General features: G+C 57.0%; 1 protein-coding gene across 7 annotated transcripts in view; it reads right to left on the bottom strand.

Moving 5' to 3' along the window:
- Rfx2 (regulatory factor X2) overlaps positions 1-19,973 on the bottom strand; it is a 78,765-nt gene that overhangs the window by 29,406 nt on the left and 29,386 nt on the right. For 4 of the 7 annotated variants that reach the window (XM_026404403.2, XM_077795839.1, XM_026404406.2 and 1 more), the window contains exons 2-5: positions 6,578-6,678; positions 3,738-3,827; positions 2,129-2,208; positions 320-581 (exon numbers count right to left, since the gene is read on the bottom strand). In XM_026404403.2, the coding sequence (XP_026260188.2) occupies positions 320-581; positions 2,129-2,208; positions 3,738-3,827; positions 6,578-6,670 (525 nt within the window). In that variant the 5' untranslated portion in view covers positions 6,671-6,678. Of the gene's footprint in view, positions 1-319; positions 582-2,128; positions 2,209-3,737; positions 3,828-6,577; positions 6,679-7,168; positions 7,229-18,457; positions 18,642-19,973 lie in introns of those variants that run through there. The other 3 variants (XM_026404405.2, XM_077795838.1, XM_026404407.2) reach the window with 3 other exon arrangements.

Below are 19,973 nucleotides of genomic sequence, written 5' to 3'. Positions count from 1 at the left end.
TCTGGGTCAGGGCACTTTGGCTGAGGACGGAGGCTGACCAGGACAACGACACGAAGGTGGCAGCAAGAAAACCACAGTGGCACACCCACCCGCAGGGAGAGGCTTTCTCCTGTTCCAGTTTCACAAGAGCCAGTGACCTGCGACGTCCCCCGTTTTTTACCAACAAGGAGCTGTGGTTCAGGCAGCCCGCGCTACTGCCTGGGGTCCCCGGGCTGGTCCGCGTGGTGGCGTCTCCCAGGCCCGTGGGCCGCCTCCTACTCACCATCCCCGCTGCTGCCGTCTAGCGCGGTCTACCCTGCGGGCCGGGCCTCGTACATACCGTGGCTGGTGAGGACCGGGCAGTGTGGGCCAGGGAGTGTCGCGTGCTGTCCATTCCCCCGTGGATGAGGTAGGCTCCTGCGCTGGACACCAGGGGGCTCCCCCCAACATCCATGGTGATGCCCACCATGCTGTGGGAGGGGACTGCTGGTGGGGACGAGGCTGCCACCGTCACCTGGGCGCCCCCCGGGGCCTCGAAGTAGGAAGCCGCGCTGCTGGGGGCGAACATCTGAGGCTCCGGGTTGTAGGCGTAGGCCGTCCGTCTGCAGAGAGAGAGGAGTCACCCTGGACCTGGGCCACCACACCCCGACCTGAGTGGGTGTCAAAGGAACCCAGCTGCAGCCCACGCGGCGAGCGGACAGAGCCATCCAGACGTGGCCTGTGAAGTTCAAAAGCGACTCAAAGCTCGAGGCCACCGACTCTGAAACGTTGGGGACCACGGCCATCCCGTGGAAACTGCTCAAGGCAGAGCTGTAAGTGGGGGACGGGCACGCGTGGAAGGGCCCTGGGGGGACGCAGCGGCCATGTCTGTGATTGGGGTTCCACGAACTGACACCACGGGGTGAGAATGCACAGAGCCACGCGCACACTCACATGTGGGTTTGCACACACGTGCTGCATACACGGACCGCAGATGAAGGTGTGTAAAGACCGGAGAGGGTGAGCAGGCTGACGCGGCTGCCCAGTGTCAAGTCCCCAGCCTGGGTGTCCTGCCGTCACTCAAGATGCCCCTCCCCCCCATGGCAAGCTGGGGCTCTGTGACTAATTTTGTAACTTCCTATGAGTCCATGATTATCTCAAACCCAGACCATTACACAATGAAATTGTATCATAAAAAGAATTTCCAGGGAGCCGAGCGCGCGCCCGACAGGCCTTCGCCATCTGGATCAGGGTTGACCCCGTGTGTCCAGACTCAGATGTCTTAAGTTACTCTTGGGGGATGCTGTCATTAAGAAGGTGGCCCGTGGTCGTGTTTGCTTATTGGTGGGTACAGGTCAGTGGCAAGGGCCCTCTGGCCTCCTGGAGGCGTACTGTCCCAAGGTGACATCCTGCATAACTCCAGTACAATGCTGAAACCAGGGACATGAACCGGGCACGGCCCATGGACTTGTTTCAACTCTGCCAACTTTACACAGTCACCTCGTCTCTGTGTGGTTTGGGCCTTTGCTGTGGTGCTTTGGAAACCACGTCTCCATCAATCACAGCCCTGAAGCCACAGCTGAGCCCTCAGCACCATCCCCGAAGGATGAAGGGACATCCAGACACACAAGCAAGCCGAAGGCCTTCTCTTTCCAGCCCATGAGCTCACAGGGGATGTGTGATTCTTCTGTCCCCAGCATCACACAGAGCAGAAAACTCTAGAAGTCCCAATCTTAAACTTAGAAGTTAGAGTTGTTTTGGGTTTTGTTTTTGGAGACAGATGTTTCTAGAAGTTAAAAGCATAAAGGTCTGTGGTTGGCTCAGTGTGGTGGCCACACCTACAATCCCAGCGGCTCGGGAGGCTGGAGCAGGAGGATCATGAGTTCAAAGCCGCCTCAGTAACAGTGAGGTACTAAGCAACTCAGGGAGACCCTGTCTCTAAATAAAATAAAAAAATAGGGCTGGGGATGGGGCTCAGTGGTGAGTGTCCCTGAGTTCAATCCCCGGTACCTCCCCCCTAATAAAAGGTCTGTGGTTGCTGAAACCTCCACAGGACTGGGACACTGCGATGTCTGGACGCTGGGCTTGATGTGGACAAGAGTCTGTTCACACACATGCAGGCGGGAGGGGGCGGGCAGCAGGCCGCCGGGGTCCAGGAGAAGGTACGCACATGGCTCCGTTGGCATAGACGGCGTCTCCCCCTTCCACGTACTGCACCTGCGCGGGGTACACGTGCTGCACGGGCTGGACCTGAAACAACACGTGCTTGGGTTACGGGGGCTTCCTTGCCGTCTATTCCAGGGCACAGCCTTCCGGAGAACGCGAGCGCCTCCGCAGCCCCCGCCAGCCGTGGCACTGTGCTTGGAGAGACAGAGAGACGGAGAGACGGACATCCAGGACCCTGGGGCCGGCAGCCGACAGCTGCTATGGCTCCACAGAGCTGTGCCTGGTTTCTGGGAGCAGCTACGGGGGCGCTGACGCCCCAGCTGGGGTTTACTTAGGGAACAAGCTCCAGGGCCAACACATGCTGCGTGGTACCCCTGGGGAGGGGGCAGAAGCCTGGGGACCAGGTGAGACGCACAGTGTCATCAGGAAGCCCTCCTTGCCCACAGACAGCCGGGGCGGGGGAAGCTTCTAGAGTCACACCCTGGTCTTTGTGTCTCCTCCCTCAAGGCCCGGGGAGGGCCTGACAGAGGGAAACCGAGGGCAGAGACTTTGCTGAGGCCCTGGGTCCCACCGAGCCTGCCAGGAGCCTCTGCCTGGGACCTGCAGCGTCTCCGGCTCCGGAGACACAGGACTGACGGGCACCTTCCTCGGCTGCTGGCCGGTGCAGGAACTCCGGTCTGGCCTATTGGTGTTTTTTTAAATGAAGATTTTTAGGGGTTGGGGCAGGTACTGGGGATCAAAACCAGAGGGGCTTACCCACTGAGCACCTCCTCATCCCTTTTTATTTTTTGTTTGAGACTGGGTCTTGCTAAGTGGCTTAGGGCCTTGCTAAATTGCTGAGGCTGATCTTGAGCTTGCCATCCTCCCGCCTCAGCCTCCCAGTGATGGGTTACAGGTGTGCCACTCGGCCCACTGTCAACGAAGTTTTATTCCCACTCGGCCACGCCCGTTTCTTACACGTGGTTTGTGGCGGTTTCTGCCATGGTTACAATGACAGGGTTGAGTGGTCATGCCGGAAACCTCAGGCCCACAGGACCCAAAGAGGTGGTCTTTGGCTTTCCCGTCATCCGCTGACGGCCCCGAGCTCAGCCAGGGTGGGCGAGCTCCCTTCTGAGGCGTGCAGCCGGGCAGAGCGTCGCCTCCTCCCCTGCCTGGGCTGCAGCACGTGCCGGGGGTGGGCTCCCCGGACGGGTGTGTCCCTGGGCTCCACTCACAGGCGCTGGGTGTCCCCAGCTCCCAAACACGTGCTGAATTTACCAATGAACCCAAACCCACCGCCTTTCTCAGCTTGATGCAGCGCCATCTGCAGCAAAAGCATTTTATAATTTTCTTTCTTTTTCTTTTTTTTTTTTAAAGAGAGGGGAGAGAGACAGAGAGAGAGAATTTTTAATATTTATTTTTTAGTTCTCGGCGGACACAACATCTTTGTTGGTATGTGGTGCTGAGGATCGAACCCGGGCCGCACGCATGCCAGGCGAGCGCGCTACCGCCTGAGCCACATCCCCAGCCCATCATTTTATAATTTTCTTACAGAGCTTCCAGAAGAGGACAGATAGAAAGGAGCAGCCCCCAGAACCGCCTGCCCTCAGAGCGCTGGGCCTCTAGGTCCTTACCTGCTGTGGCACTTGCTGCACTCTGGGGAGGGAGATGGGCTGCATCGGGGTCCCTTTGGGAGCAGAGCCCGACGCCTGGACCAGCACCCTCTGGAAGGAAGGGAGAGAGCACAGTGAGTCGCGCCAGCTCCGCACGACTCCGCGAGAGGACTCCACGGGAGCCCCCGGCCCCGCTTCACCCCACTCGAAGGAAGGCCTGACTGGGAGGGCGGCAGGACCCAGGGCCGGAACGTGTGCAGCCGCAACGTCAACCGCGGCCACGCACAGGCACACACAGAAGCACTGGCACCTCCACCCGCCCCGCGGCTTGGCTCCGCAGCAAAGTGCCAAGGCCCTCCTTACACCGAGGGGACCGCTGGGGGAGGAAGGAGCCCTGACAGCGTCTACTCCCCAGCCCTGGGCGAGTGCTTCGCTGCCCCTGTGGCTGTGCAGGCCACACTGGGCCCGTCCCCACTGCACACGTGAGTGGTCTGTCCCACCCGCGCCTCTGCACACTGAATTCTAGAGCCAGGACTTGTGTTTCCCACTGCGTGGGTCCCCCGCTGCCCAACTCCACTACACCCGCAGCCTCCCCGTGAGAAACAAAGGGCCGAGAGGACAGAACTCGGGGTTCTGGTGTCTTCCCACGTGGGCACTGAATGTCCCTGCGAGGAAGGCCTCATAGCACTACGGGGTGGTGATGAGCAGGGGTGCATGTCCTCTAGTGTTCGAGGACGAAACTGCAGGATGAGCCGGGCCCTACTGAGGACACGGGTGCGCTGGCCCTGTGGACTGCAGCTCTCAGGACCTGGCTGGCCTCTGTGGTCACAACTAGAGACCAAACCACACCCATGGCTCAGCTGCCCACAGGTGGGGGGTCAACTGAAGGTGGCCCCCACACGCTGCACGGTCTCTGATGGAGGTGACACAGCTGCTGTGCGGTTGGACCTGAGGACCTCATGCTCAGTGAGCATCGGACACCAACAGGCACAAAGCTTGTGACTCCATTGACAGAAAATGTCCAGAACAGGAGTCCAGAGACAGGATGCGGACTCGGGGGGGCCGGGGGCTGAGGAAAGAGGAAAGGAAGTTACTACTCATGGGGGCTCATGGAATGTTCTAGAACTAGACAGAGGTGATGGTTGTACAATGCTGTGAATACACTAAAAACTACGGAATTTTTCACTTTAAAATGGTTGATTTTGTATTCTGTAAATTTCACCTTCGATGAGAAATGGACTGATGTTCGGTGTTAAGCTAAGCGTGGTAGCGCACAGCGTGATCCCAGTGTCTCGGGAGGCTGAGACAGGAGACTTGAGCCCAGGAATTTGGAGCCAGCCTGGGCAACACAGTGAGACCCCATCTCAAACAAAAGAGAGAGAGCATCACGGTGTTCGTTTGCCACCAACGCTGAGCTGTCGGACGTGGCAGTGGCGAGCTGGGCTGCGGTGTGGCCATTTACACAGAAATTAAACAAGATTGAAATAAGGGGTGAAGCCCAGGCCTCGGCTGCCCGGGTATCTGCCAGGCCTGGGGTGGACAGCGATGGTCAGGAAGCCCGAGGAGTGCACTGTCGCACTCACCTGAGGCACGGTGACCTGAGGGCAGGCTGTGCGCTGTGAGGACAGGAGGGCCCTCAGCAGACACAAGTAGCCTCTGTCCCCCAGGGCAGGGCCGCTGGGCGGGAGGCAGGAGGGCAGGGGAGGGTGTTGCCAGATGCATGTGGGGCAAGAGGAGGAGCCCCAGGCAGCCCCTTGGCCCGCGAGGATGCCATGTTCAGGGCGGAGTCCACCCAGGAGCGGGGTGCCTGGGAGAGGGGCTTGGCCAAGGGCCGAGGCAGCAAGGGGCGGGGGGCTGCTGACCCTTCTGGGGGCTGGCTCAAGGGTGCAGGAAAACGAGTCAATTAGGTTCAACTTGCAGGATGGCGGCATCTGCTCAGGCCCCTCTGTACCCCCAGAGGGGCTCCGAAGGCCTTCCCTGCTTGGCTGAGCGCATCTGACGGTCCATTCTAACTGGACGAGCTGTTCCCGTGTGCGCCTGGCCCTTTCTGCTGGACTGTGCTTCTCTCCCCTTAATCACTCTTCTTGCCGTGCTCCTGCGAAGTCGTCCATTGTGGGTGGTCCTGAGGCCACCGAGGGCCTCTGTGCGCATCCACAAGCTTCCAGTCTGTTCCCTGTGGTCTAGGCCCCTTGGCCCACGGGGGCTTCCTGACGTATTTCAAGCTGCGGGAGACACCCTGAGGGCGCTCCAGACCCTGAGAGCCTCCCTCTGCCAATTTTAAACCACATATTCACCTCCTAGTGCTCCAACCAAATGCTAAGAATCCTAACTTACTTTTTGCCTTAGGCACAAAGTCTTTCTGTGTAAGAGTCATTTCCAAGGTACGAGAAAGCGTCCATTGAAAGGCACGAGTCAGACTGGGGGTGCTTCTTACTCAGCGTATATTACGCTGTTCTTGTCAGGACCTGCGTGGCAAGGGCAAAGGCCAGGGCATGTCACATGGGGTGCCTGTTCTGCAGGAGTGGTCTTGGGGCTAGGAAGTCTGTTTACAAAACTACAGTTCTCTCTCTCTGTTGGGCACAGTAGTGCACCTCTGCAATCTCAGCTACGCGGAAGACGGAGACAGGAGGATAGCAAGTTGGAGGCCAGCCTCAGCGACTGCATGAGACTCTGTCTCAAAATAAAAAGGGCTGGGCGTGTAGCTCAGTGGCAGAGCCCCCCAAGTTCAGTCCCTAGCACCACACACACACTTTTCTTTTTCCTTTTTGTTAATTCAAGTGTTTTTCAAAACCACGGGGCATGCGTCCACGCAGGGGCCCCTGGTTTGTACCAGAATGGCCCCAATGGCAGGGCACTGTTACCTGAGGGGATGCTGGCACAGGCTGGGCTGCCGCTGCCGCTGGACGCAGAGCCACGGATGCAGGTGAATCGGATCCACCCTCGGAATTCTGCATGCTCAGTTCTGGAAGGCGGAGAGACAGTGAGTGGGCAGGACGCCCGCACAGCGCGAGGGCAGCGCCCACATTCCAGAGCAGCAAGCAGAAGTCACAGCCGGCAAAGCTGGAGCAGGCAGCCTGGTGGCACCCGCCGGCAAGCGGGAGGGGACGGGGTGTAAATTATGCCAATCAGGAGAGAGGGAGGAGAGGGCACCCCTCCAGATACTAACCACAGCGGGCCCCCAGTCCCCTCCCGCAGGACCACGATTCTCTCCACATCTGGCCAGGCTGAACTGCCCCCAGGCCAGGGCGGCTGCTCCTTAATGCCCAGCAGAGCAAACGCTCTCGATGGGCGCTTGCTGTGTGCAGCTGCCGCGCGCCAAGCCCCTGCCGGCAGCTCTCCCACTGGGACTCCACTGGCATCTGGGGCTGCACCCTTACACCGGGCCTCGGGCGGTGGCCTCCACCCACCGGCCAGGGGTGCCCCAGCAGCCACGGCACCCCCAGGCTCCAGACCTTGCCCAGGGCTGTCAGCGAGGCAGAATCATCCCCTCGAGCACCACTGGCCCAGGGCTGAGCAGCGGGTCCACGAGGGACCAGAGAAATGGCACACTCCGTCCTGGGTGGGTGTGAATCCTCAGGAACTCCAGCTGAAAGTACAGACTGAGTTCTGCTCTCAGCCCAGAGGCGAGCACACAGGCCTGTCTCTGAGCTGGCAGATGCATACATCTTTCAAATGGGAAGTTCAAAGATTCTATACAAGGCTGGATATACAGTGGCCACGCCTGTCATATCAGCCATTTGGGAGGCTGAGGCAGGAGGATGACAAGTTCAAGGACAGCCTGTGAAGTCTAGCAACAGTTGTCTCTAAATTAAAAAAAAAAAGGCTGGGGAGCAGCTCAGGGGTAAAGCACCCCTAGGTTCTATTCCCAGTACCCGCGCCTCACCCCCCACTACCCACAAAGAAACTAAATTAAAAGAAGTATTAAAATCAGAACAAAGGAGAAGACCAGACAGATGACAGCCTAGGCCAAACTGTCTTCTCTTTCTTTTTGGCAGTGCTGGGTGGAACCAGGGCTGCACAAATGCTGGGCAAGCGCTCTCCCCGTCCGTCTCCCTTTAAACAGACAATCGGCTGCTTTACACCTGTGAGAAGCACCTAGGTCCTCAGACTTAAAGGAGAGGTGGCTTTGTGACCAGGCACACACTTGTCCTGGTCCTAAAGTGGACGCAACTGGACCAGAAAGTTTCCTAGACCCAAAAGGGTCCCACCTCTAAGAATAAGTGAAGATTTAAAAACTTTAAAATCTTTACTTTTTTTTAATGTGAAGCAAAACTCTTAACCGCTTAAAGAGCTTCCTAAGGAGAGCAGGGCTGCTGCTTAGTCCTGTGAGGGCTGTCCCCGACCTCCCGCACCTGCCCTAGCGCCTGGGGTGCAGTGGGGAGCCGCGGGGACCCCAGGCGGGGCGTGGGGCGTCCTTCTGTTCAGGGGGCTTGACTCCGTCCTGGCCACTAGATGGCCCCAGAGCCGCGCGCTGTTGGGTGGGGCGGGCAGAGGCTGGCCTCCCGCGGTCTCCTCTCCCCTCCGCAGACCTGACCTGGGGTTGCACTTCGCCAAACGTTCACACTGGCTTCTGCCCTCTGCCAGCTCTCTCCCATCGGAAGCAGCGAGGTGACGCCAGCGGTGGCGGGAGGAAAGGGCAGGACCAGAACCTGCCAGGCAGGGAACCTTGAGGACCCAGAGGGAGGGCCGGCTCAGGCCCAGGCCCTGCCCTGCCGGAGAAAACGATCGCTCTGTGGTCCAGATCTCAGCGGAACCGGGCAGAGGAGGTGAGCCAGGCCCTCTGGACCGCCAGTCACAACGTCACAGGAGCTTCCACGCTCCATCGTCCCGTCCCCTCAGCTAACCCAGGTGCCCGCTCACTGTCCACGGTCAGGGGTGAGACAGTGGCTTTCACCAGGGGCACACCCCAGTGCACACCTGTGGGGGTGGCAGAAGGCAGCAGCCTGGTGACCACAGGAGGCAGGACAGTGAGCTGGGGTTGGGGAATCCTGAGAGGGAGCCACAGCCTGCCACCAAGTCCACCCAATCACTGACCCACTAACGAATCAGAGACCTGGGGGGACGCCCACAGCTCAGGGGCCCCTATGAGAGTGCTGAGCACCGGGAAGGCAGTGAGTGGCCCTGGGGAACTTGGCAGAATCCCGAGTTCCCAGCACACCAGCCAGGATGCCTGGGACCCTGGAAAATCAAGAACACACCTGTGACCCCAGTGACACGGGAGGCTGAGGCAGGAGGATCACAAGTTTGAGGCCCGCCTGGGCAACTTTGTGAGGCCCATCTAATTTAATCTAAAAATAAAATGGCTGGAGTGTAGCTCAGTGGCAGAGCACTCCTAGGTTCGACCCACAGCACCAAAAACAAATAAATAAATAAATGACAATAATCATGGCCTATGAGAAGAAATAGGAAAATGTAACCTATTCTCAAGGGAAACAATAAAAGGGGTCAATTACAATTGAACCCAAGATATTCAGGACGATATGGAGAGAAGACAAGGAGTGAGATTCGTGCTAAAGTAAGTCCAAGAACTTGAGGGAGCTGCACCCCTAGTGAATGGGCTTCCACAAGCAGAAACCACTGGACAGAGGACAGCGACCCTGGGTGGCAGGTCTCGGCGCACTTCACAAGAGCGGAATCCCACAGAGGACAGTGTGCTCGACTGCAGTGGAGGACGACATCAGCAAGGTGGCAGGAGAGTGACAAGCATTTGAAACAGTTAAATGTTCTATTAGCCCAGGTGACCTATTAGCCATGGGTGACCCATAAGCCACAAGGGAAATTAGAAAATTTGAACTGAATGATAACAAAACACCATTTATCAAAATTTGTGCTTGGGCTTGCAGGTGCACACCTGCGATCCCAGAGACTCAGGAGCCTGAGGCAGGAGGATCTCAAGTTCAAGACCCGCCTGGACACTTAGTGAGACCCTGTCTCAAAATACAAAGTAAAAAAGGGCTGGGGATGTAGCTCAGGGGTAAAGTGCCCCCGGGTCAACCCCCAAATCCCCAGGACAAGAGGAGAATTTGTGGGATGCATCTAAAGCAGCACTCGGAGGGAAATGTTCAGCTCCAAACTCTTACATTATAAAAAGGGCATCGGAACCATTCAAGAAGCCGTAAAAAGACAATCAAATTAAACTTGAATCACATAGGAAAAAAGAGAAAAAATAGTACAGAACAGAATTAATGACTTAAAACTTTGTAAATGATGGAGGAAATGAATAAACAAAATTTTTTCAAGAGAGAAGTGACCCTCGAGCCACGGAGAGCGACATGGAGGAAAGCAAACACAGATTCCTAAGAAAGAAGCCAACCTGCAAAGGCCCCACTGTGTGACTCCACCGCCTCTGGAAGGGGCGGAAGCAGGGCCAGGGAGTGGGGGCAGTGGTCAGGGCCCAGGGAGGGAGGGCAGGTGGGCACCGAGGGCCCCGGGCAGCCACCACAGGGAGCCTCACCCGGGCCAGGGCGACGGCGCCTCTCCTAACCCACCACCGAGAGTGGGAGAGAAACCTCTGCATCCTACTGTCAGATCTGCTGGGGACCTAAATCTGCTCTACAAATGTGAGTCTGGTGGGTGGAGGGGTGTTGGTAAACCCCAAAAGACTGACGAGAGGGAAGAAGAAATAGGCCACACACACATGTGCAGTCTCAGCACTAGAAGGAGACACACTGCTCCTCAGCCTCGAGAAGCCCAAGGGGAACAAGGAACTTTTTGAAGAGCGAAGCCGACAGGTTCAACAATTCAGACCCAACAAATGGTTTTCTAAAAGAAAGACACGACATCCCCAAACTGACCCAAGACGAAACAGAAGGCGTGAACGTCACTCCCTGATGAAGAGGTCCAGTCGGTCCTGGAAACCTGCCCCAAGGCCACTCAGGCGCCGGCGGCCCCACCGACGAGGGCTGCTGAATGCCGCGAGGGGTTCACACCGACTCCACCAGAACACGGCAGAGGAGGGGGTGCCGCTCGGCTCAGCGAGGTCAGCACACCCTCAGGTCCCACTCACACGGGGAAGCTTTTAGACACCCTCTCTCAAGAACAGACCTGCAAAGGCATCAGCAAGAGATCGGTAAATCAGAACCCTCAGAATACAGCCCAGAGAACCCATATTTAGTTTGTGAATTGAATTCTTCATTCTAACAGAGCCTTGGCTCTTTTCTTCATCAGCTGATTTTTGAAAAAGATCAAACAGGGAGAGAAAAGTCTAGTGCCAGGGCAGCAGGGTCTCCCTTTCTGGGGTGAGGAATTGACCTCAACCCCTACCTCCCACTAGACATAAAAATGTTCAATCAGCGACTTCCACATAAACTGCTAAGAGGAAACAATAGGGTCGCGGGCAGAGTTTTCTTAGCTAGGGTACAGAAAGCAATAAGCAGATAAAAAACTAAAAAGGTTTTATCAAAATTTAAAAACTTTTCTCATTAAAATACTCCATTAAGATCATGAATAGGTAAGCCACAGTCTGGGAGAAAATATCTGCAAAATGTTCAACAATAAAGACAAATAACTGACGAGGGAGAATGGGCAAGAGACTTGGTGGGCACTTCACAAAGATGCACAGGTGCCCCAAGACCACTGGACCTCGTTGGTCACTAGGGAAAGGCAAATTAAAACCACCAAGATGTGCCACCAAAGGCTCACCAGATGGCTACAGCAAACAAAACCAGCCATGTCCCCTTGTCGGGAGTGCCTGCCACAACTGAAGCACTCGCAAGTCGCTTGTGGGGTGTGACGACACCACCCGGCTGGGCAAGGTCTGCACGTTTCCTAACAGGTCAGGCCTATGCTTCACCCCCGAAATTCCTTGCCCTGGTATGTATCCAAGAAACAGGAAAACGTCACGTCCTCAAACACACACCAAGGCTGCACACACACATGCATAAGAGCTCCATTCAAAACAGCCAGAATGCAGGAAAAACCCGGAAGTTCCTCATCAGGAGAGTGGAAGAGAATAGTAGGCTGTGATAATTCAGAGACATATGTTAGTCCCCAAATCAACTACTAAAGAAAAAGAATTGCTAGAACAATAACAGGAAAAGATGGGCACAGTACTCATTAATACAAAGGAATGAACCACCCCGTCCACAGCACGGGGTCCACAAGAGGGTACAGAGCGGAGCAGGCAAAATGAATCTAAGGGAAGAAGTACATGGCGGTGGGCTTTCTAGGGAGGTGGATGAATCCTCTGTATTTATGGTGCGCAGAATCCACTGCCAAGACCAGCCAGCCAAGATCTGCCACTCACTCTACGCAAATTCTAAGAAAATATGATGGCCGAGGAGGATGGGGGAGGTGAGGGTACACGGGTGGCACAAGAATGCCCAGCGTGGCCAGCCATAGAGGGTGATGGCTATGTGGGGCTCATTGTTTGCTCTGTAGATGTGTAAAATTACCATATAGAGGTGTAAAAAGTTAAACACACAGCTGCCAGCTCAAAAGGATGAGCAAAAAGCATTTCAGTACTGCTTTTCCCAGCACAAGTGGTTCCCCGCTCTGCATCCCCCACATGTGTCATTCCTTTGCCTAGTGTATCCATGCTGTATACACTACCTGCCCGTTAGTCGTTAGTCATTTTGTTTCTGTCTTGGTTATGAGACCAACTGTCGAGTGTCACAGTGCTTGTGTTCAAAAGACTCTTAATTTATTTAATAATAGCCTCAAAGGACTGGAGCAGTGATGCTGATAATTCACCTATGAGAAAGAGAAGCCACAAAGCCCTTCCTTTAGGTAAAAAGGTGAAAGTTCTTGACTTAACAGAGAAGAGAAAATGGGGTTGCTAAGATCTACAGTAAGTTGTCCTGCTTAGATCTACAGTTAACAAATTAATTAAACTTTAGGGTATGGCATGTACAGGAAAAAAACAGCATATATAAATATATATATATATATATATATATATATATATATATATATATATATATATATATAATCTCTATTTGGCACCACTGTGGTTTCAGGCCTCCTGAGGGGTGAGTGGGAGGCTGCAGCAGGTGGGATGGAGCAGAAACTGGTGCATTGGCTCTGACCTGAACTTGCACAGGGCATGGGTGGGGACATCGGCTCTGGCCTCTGGTGCTTGCTCCGTCACACTCCTTCCTTTGTCCTCTCTCCTGCTTTTCTTCCCACAGCAGGGCCTGGACAATCTGCCTGTTGTCTGCGCCTGCATCCCCTCGGTCTGGGTCCCAGGCGCCCCAGAACAGCCAATAAAAAGGAGAGGGGCTGCGGGCACGACCTGCCACCTCGCCTTTTGGGTCTGGCTAACAGGCTGGTTGGCCCAAAGCCCCCTCGTGGCTCGGGAAGATGCCCAGAGTGCTGTTTATAAGCTGAGCACGTTCAATATGCCATCTGGTCAGAGATAAGGGCAGGCGAGAAATTAAGTGGGAAAGCGCAGAGTCAGCCTGTGATTTCCCCTCCTGGGTGGGGGCACCAGCCTTTGGAATCTGTGAAACACGCATTTGACCTTGGATAAACATCCAAGTGCACAAAATGCGGGTGTTGGACCTTTTGGAGACACGGGTGAGTAAGACGCACGGGGGGGACATCTGCTGTGGCTTCCTGAGGGCATGTGAGGGGCAAAGGAGAGACGCACTTGAAGCAGCCCTAGATGGTGGCTGCGATGAATGAATCTGCCCGGGCACAAAGGGAAGAGCTTTCTGTTTACAGGAAAATACTCCCGTCACTTAGTAACCAGCGATGTCAGGAAAGGAAATGCAGAAACGCTGCCAGCGATTTCTGGGCCCTGTTCCTGCCTGGCCGCTGACTCACTGCGACCTTAAGCAATCTCTTTTCTATTCCTGCTCCTCCCTACACCAAACGGAGCCATCACCTGCCCCACGCAGCCAGCCGGGATGGTGTTTTGACAACCCTGGGTCATCATTGGGGTGATCAGGGAAGAGCAAGTGGAGCGCCCGCTCCTTCATCCTGCTGGGCCAGCTCCCTTGCTGTGGGGACTTGGCCATCAGCTCATCCTGGTACCTACTTGGGAGCACCGGATGGCACCAGAGGCCCTTGGCCCCAAGGGAGCAATTAACTTCTTCCCTGTGAGCAAGAGGGAGCAAGCCCTCTCAGGTCCTGCCCCAGAGCGTCGTCACCTTCCTAGTTTTACCACAGTGACCACAAAGGTCACATCCATTCCTTCTCTTGGCACCCTCCAATCTGAGGGCCAGATCTCAGGAGCAAGGGACACGTGTCTGAGCTTCTGCCTCCACTGCCCTGGCCTGCGTGTGGCCCGCTCACGTGTGGAGAGGTGAGTGAGTCCGGCACATTCCTGAGTGAAGAGCCACCTTGTCCCCGCGCACCCCGTCAGTCTGGTGCCAGGGGACAGATCAGGGTTCCTGGTCTCAGCATGCGGATTCGGTGTCCTGGGCACTGCCGTGTGCTGGGCAGAGCTCCTGGCCTCCACCCACTCAAGGGCTCCCTGCGGGGCAGAACAGTCCCTCATTGATTCAAAGGCCACTCTGAATGGACACAGGCTGTCCAAGGAGCCTGGACAGTGGTAAATCAGGTGGCAGAGAGGCCAAGGAGAGCCAGACTGACAGGTTCATATGGCAGACACAAAACCGCTGCGGTCTGTCCAGAGAGCAGTGTGGCGTTTAGAGGGGCAGACCCAGGGACCCGCCCCACTCCAGGGCGCACCGCACCCCCGGGGGCAAGCTGTGGCTCTCCTGCCTGCACCAGCCGGGTGCCCGGCACCTGCAGCCACCCTCTGCAGCGATGACCTGTCAAGGGCTGTCGCTGGCTCCAAGTTCACCTGGAATAAAGCATCTTCAGAATTCAAATTCCTTTCTCTTTTGCTAAGAACTGGGCTCTACTCCTGTTTTCTTCTCAGTGGCCAAAGCTTCCCTCCTTTCTCCAGCCCAGCAGCAGAACCACCGCGTGGGGACTGGCTGCAGAGGGCCGGGCAGGGGAGGGGGCTGGAGGCAGAGCACTCGGCCTGAGCCGCCCAGTCTCATCTTCAGGGCTCAGGAGGGGCTGTGCTGACTGGCTCTCCCCACCACAGTGGGGGACACCTGATGCGTTTCCTCTTAGAGAAACCGACTTAACTATTAGTACAGAAATCGAATAAACTAAGGTCTCCGTCCCCAGGAAGCAGGAGCTCCCGGGCGAGGGGCTGCCTACACTGCGCCCCCCACCCCTGGGGCTGAGGGAAACCAGAGATGGGCTAGAGGCTGGCCCTGGGCACTGTCCTTGAGAGTGGAGGGAGAAGTGTACCACCCCCAGACGGGCCGCCAACACACAGGCTGACTGGAGAGGAAGGGCCAGACCATGCCTAGGACACTGGCCATTTTCTCACTCCAGAAGTTTCCCTCCCGAGCTGCAGGTGACCCGCCTGGTGGCCAATCAGTGACTCCCACAGAACAGGGACAGAGGGTGCTACGTGCCAGCAGTTCCCTCCAGGCAGGTGACCTTCCCACCCAGGGCCCTTCCCCTGCCCTCCATGCTCCCTGACCCCCGCCTGCCCCAGGCCTGCAGCCCCCGGGCGCCGGCTGTGCCTCCTCCTCTGCTCAGAGGGCAATTCTGAGCTGCTCTTGGCAGCTTCAACCCTCAGTGGTGTGTCATCCGTGGTGACGTTCGTGCTGCAAGGGGGAGAGTAGGAGTGGCGATGGAGGACTGCAAAAGCCTAAAATGTTTACATGAAAGGGTGCTGGCCCCCTTCCAGAAGGTTCTAGAGCCCTCAGAGGGCTCATCAACTCGGGAGTCCTCTGCCGCCTGCAGGGCTCTGCTCTTGCAGCTGAGTTTGCGCCACATGTCTCAGGACGGCATCCGCTGCCACCCTGTCAGGACCTGAGTCTTCTGAAAGGTCTGGGGACCCTGCCTGGGTCACCTCCGTCTCCCGTTCTTCTCTCCGTGGTTCTGACGTCGGCCGGCGCTCACCTGAGGTCTCCACGGGCGGCTTTGGGTGGGCTCTCTGTCGTGTTTGGAAACCGTCTGGGCTCTGCTGCCCTCTGCCTCATCCCCTCTCTGCTGGCCTCTCCGAGGGTCCCTCCCCCCACATGGCTCCCAACACTGCCCACATGGCTGAGCCACGTCCCCTGTCCCTCTGCTCCCAGACTCTCCACCTGGACACAAATCCCGACAGGAGCTCCCCCTCCCGGCTCTGGAGCCCCGGGCGCCTCCGCCCGCCCGCTGGAGCCGTGACTCAGTCCTGCTGCCCTCCTGCGGCTCTCGCTGCTATTCCAGTGGGTCTCTTCCTCCTCCTCTCGCTGCCTCTAGGTGGCCTGGTGGCTTCCAGCCTCAGCCCCGTGGAGCCAATTCCCTTCCCCTCAGGGTGACTCAGAGATCACCCGTCTCTTCACCGACGGCTCAAGACACCAGGGTGGACCTGGGTTCCCACTGCTCCCGGGGGACGTCCAACGGCAGGACGCTCAGTCTGACGCCCCAGGTGGGCTCCCAGATGTGTGGGGTCAAAGGGTCTCTGGTCCTGCAGAGATGGAGGACCTGCACTGGACACTGTGGCTCCGGGTACCCAGGGCCTGGCCACCTGACGGTCCTCCCAGAGCCAGTCCTTCAGAGCGCGCAGGCTTCCCTCGGAGATCCAGCCTCCACGGGTTCTGCTCAGCGGCGAGGGGGTCCTCAGGGCAGTCTCCCCTTCACCATGGGAACACTGCGGGTGCCAGGGCAGCGCCAGGCTCGGGGGCAGGAGGGTGAAGGGTGAGGGTGCACTTCAAGTTCAAGTCCAGCGCCAGCACTCAGCTGTGGCTGTGCCCGGGCCTGGTGTCTGCACCCAAGGAGGACAGAGGAGGAAGTGGATGACACTTCTGCTGGGACTGTCCTCAGCCTGGACCCAGCGGGGGCTGGAGAAACAGACAGAAGCAGGCGGGAAGGACGGCAGCAGCCGCGGTGGCCACGGCCTGCAGCGCCCCCGCCTGAGCACTGAGGGAACTGAGGGGCCAGGCAGGCCGTCCCCACTCTGGGACAACAGCAGCACACGGTTGGTTGGAGGCTCAGAAAGGCTGGCCATCAACCCAAGGCCATAGCCAGGAAGTGGCAGAGCCCACCTTGAACGGGGCCTTCGGCTCCTGGCCTGTCCTCGTCACTCCTCGAGCACAAGATCGCACACACGTGTTCCCAGCCCCCAGCCTCGGCTTTCCGCACCACCCGAGTGTCCGTTCAAGTCTGCAGACCTGGTCCCCCACCCTGGCAGAGAGCTCGGAATAACAGCATGAGTCGGAGTTGGCGTCAGGAGTGTCTAGAATTCAGCTTGTCGTAGGAATCGTGAATCGACTGATTCCTGTGAATGAACGACCCACAGATCCCAGTCAGACCCGCACATTCGGCCCACTCCGTTCAGCTCAGAAGACCGGGAGGACCGCAGCGGTGTCAAAATGGACCAAAGTAGCAGGTGATCACGGTGATCCGGGACTCCACCCCCTGCCCTCACCTGGCCCAGGACACAGGGCTTCCGGGCCTCGGGCTTGGCTTTGGGGGTTGGGCCATTCTTGCTTGTGGGGGTCAATCCTGGGCACTCGGGGTGCTGAGTAGCACCCTGGAGCAATTCCCCAGTTCAGACACACTGCCCAGTGTCCCCCGGGGGACAGAAGCGCCCCCTGAGCACCACAGTCTAGAGCATCTTCCACGCTCCTTTCCGCAGCTGGCCCCTGCACATGGCTGTTTCCACCCGTGGCTTCTCGACACTGTCTTCCTTGAGAAAGCAGAGTGGTGCCAGTCCCTCCGTAGCTCTCAGCTCGCCTGCCCACTCCCCAGCAGTGCCCACAGGTACCGGAGCTGGGTTCTGCAGAGAAAGGCTGCTCGAGCTGCCCGGCTGCCCGCCTCCCGGGGACCCTGCCCTGGGGTTCTGCAGAGAGGTCTGCTCGGGTCGCGGGTCTGTGCTCTGCCTCGGCCCCTGCTGGATCCTCTCTCCCTCTTGCTTGCACCCTGGTCACCATCTTTTCTCTCCTTTTCTGCACACTGCCCAGGAGCAGGGGTCTGAATGGCAGCTCTGGCAGTCCAGAAGGTGGGCACACAGGAGGCCAGTGGACCCCTGGATGGCTGCCCTCACTAGCCCCTCCTGCCTTCAAAGTTGTTCAGAGCTGAGGGTGGAGAAGGAGCAGTCAGAGGTGACAGGTGACCCGCAGCAGGACCTCTGGGTGGCACGCCTGCCACGTGACAGGAGCCTGTGTGGCCTGGGAGGCACTTCCTGTCCACCACAGCCATCTCCAGGGCAGGGTTGGCCATGGGGTGGCAGGAGGCCGTGTTCTCCCTCACTGCACGGCTGGTCCAGACCCCACTGCCCTCGCCCCGGCTCTCCATTCTGGCCCCTGCCTCCCTGGCGGCTGTCACCGCTCTTGGCATTAAACAGTGAGAAGCCGCTGAGCCCCACTCCAGAATGTCCACCTGGAACCACAGAGTGAAGGGCCTCAGAAACCACCGACCACACTCTCTCCTCCGACCAATGAAGAAACTCACCCAAAGCTGGTGTTTGCCCAGCTGCAAAGCCTGACTGATGCGGGAGGAAGTGCTTCCATGGGAAATTGGAAAAAAAAATCGATTTAAAAGAAAATGTTTAAATGAGGCTCCATTTTCTTAAAATGACTTGCTCGCACTGGGAACTGGGTACAGAGCAATTCTGTGGAAGACAAAGAATAACTCTCTCAGGGAGTTTTCAGGTGAGATGGAACTCATTCACCTGGATGCCAGCAGCTCTGGCTGTCACTGGGTCTTAATCATCGCACCTAACGGGGCTTACGGCTATCAACTCGTTCCCCGCAAGCTGGCCTTCATTGTTACGTAACACAACTCACATCACTACAAATCAGCTGCAAGAGAAAGCTGGAGAACTTGTTTGGATCCTTTATATACTTCCAGGACGTGAGCTGAACCGCTGTCCCCACGGGTAGCAAGCGCCTTCTGGCTGTCAGCAAAGACAAGACCCACCCTGCACGGGGAGCCTGACGGGACTGCTGTGTCTGTCCCAGGAGGCACTCCTGCAGTTGTGGCTGCATTATCAGACTGCACTTGAGATGGTCACGGAAGGACAGAGCCCACGAAAAACCCGCCTGGCCAACAGCTCTCGATTTATAGCCCAGCTGTGGGGGTGGGGGCGGCACTGGGAAGAGGGAAAGAAATGTGTCACCAGCCCTGAATGAAGTTCAGGGCCTGTTTACCTAAGCAACTGGCCCTTGTAAATAGTCACTATCTCTGACCGCTGCCAGCAAGGGGGTGGGGAAGGGAGGCTGTGTGATCATGACCCGACCTGTGCCCAGGGCAGGGCCCCTGCCCCTGGTAAGTGAACCGCCAAGGGCCACCCGAGGATCCACCTCTAAACAGGACTGTCCAGCACTCAGAACCAGGAGGTTCTGGGGTCTCCATCACCTGCCAGCCCCCTATTGAACTTCAGGCTCAAGTCTGCTTTTCTGATGAGCAGACTGGGGAACTGCAGAGTCATGGGTGAGGTGTGGCGGTGGCTGCCCAAGTAACGATTTTATAAGCATGGGAATTAGATCAAAAGAGAAAGGGCACTTAACACTACAGCAAGTGTCCAGTCGAGAGCAGTCCAGGGCAGTCAAACGGCCAGGAGTCTGTCCCAACTCCCCTCATCTACACAGGGGGAGATGCTGACCACAGGCCATTTCTCAGCAGACCCCAGTGTACCCCTGGCTACCTGTCGAGGCCACCGGGCACAAGCATGATTTAATCAGAGAAAAATATATGCAGATGTTCAATTAAAACCCGGAGTCCTCAGTCCCGGCGCTGTTTGCCTGGCCCTCATTGTTTGCTAAGAAACAACGGTTGCCAGGGACAACGCAGTCCACTCCCGTTTCCAAGCGCCCGTTGCTGGGCAACAGGGAGAATACTTCCCAAACCAAACAATGTCATCCCCAGAGCAACCCCCTCTATCTCACATTAACCAGATCTAAAAAAAACCCTCCCAAATATGTAATCTATTATTTTCAGAAGCCTGAAGAGAAAGGCAAATAATCTCTTCTCTATAGTAACCGAGGGGAAAACAGTTTACCATATTTGTTCTGAAATAACAAAACCCAAGAGGAGCAGCTCTCACTGCGCTGCGGTCCGAGGCCGCCAGCAGGATTCAAGCCTTCCTCGGCCTGGGAGGAGAAAGTGCCTTTTTCTCTGAGAGGAAGAATGTATTTATCACCAAACAAAGTGTTTTCTGGGCAAACTGAAAGGAACTGGGGATTAAGCCACTGGAAAAAAAATCTAACTCCAGCGCAGCGTGGCCCAGTGACTCGGCCGGGAGCACACGCGGGGCCAGGCCTGGGTGGCTGTGCTGCCCGGGACCTGCCCCGCAGGGACAGG

Source organism: Urocitellus parryii, chromosome 3, assembly GCF_045843805.1.
Source record: "Urocitellus parryii isolate mUroPar1 chromosome 3, mUroPar1.hap1, whole genome shotgun sequence".
Lineage (NCBI taxonomy): Eukaryota > Metazoa > Chordata > Mammalia > Rodentia > Sciuridae > Urocitellus > Urocitellus parryii.
Note: the sequence above shows the minus strand (reverse complement) of the source record. Positions and strands in the feature narration are given on the sequence as shown.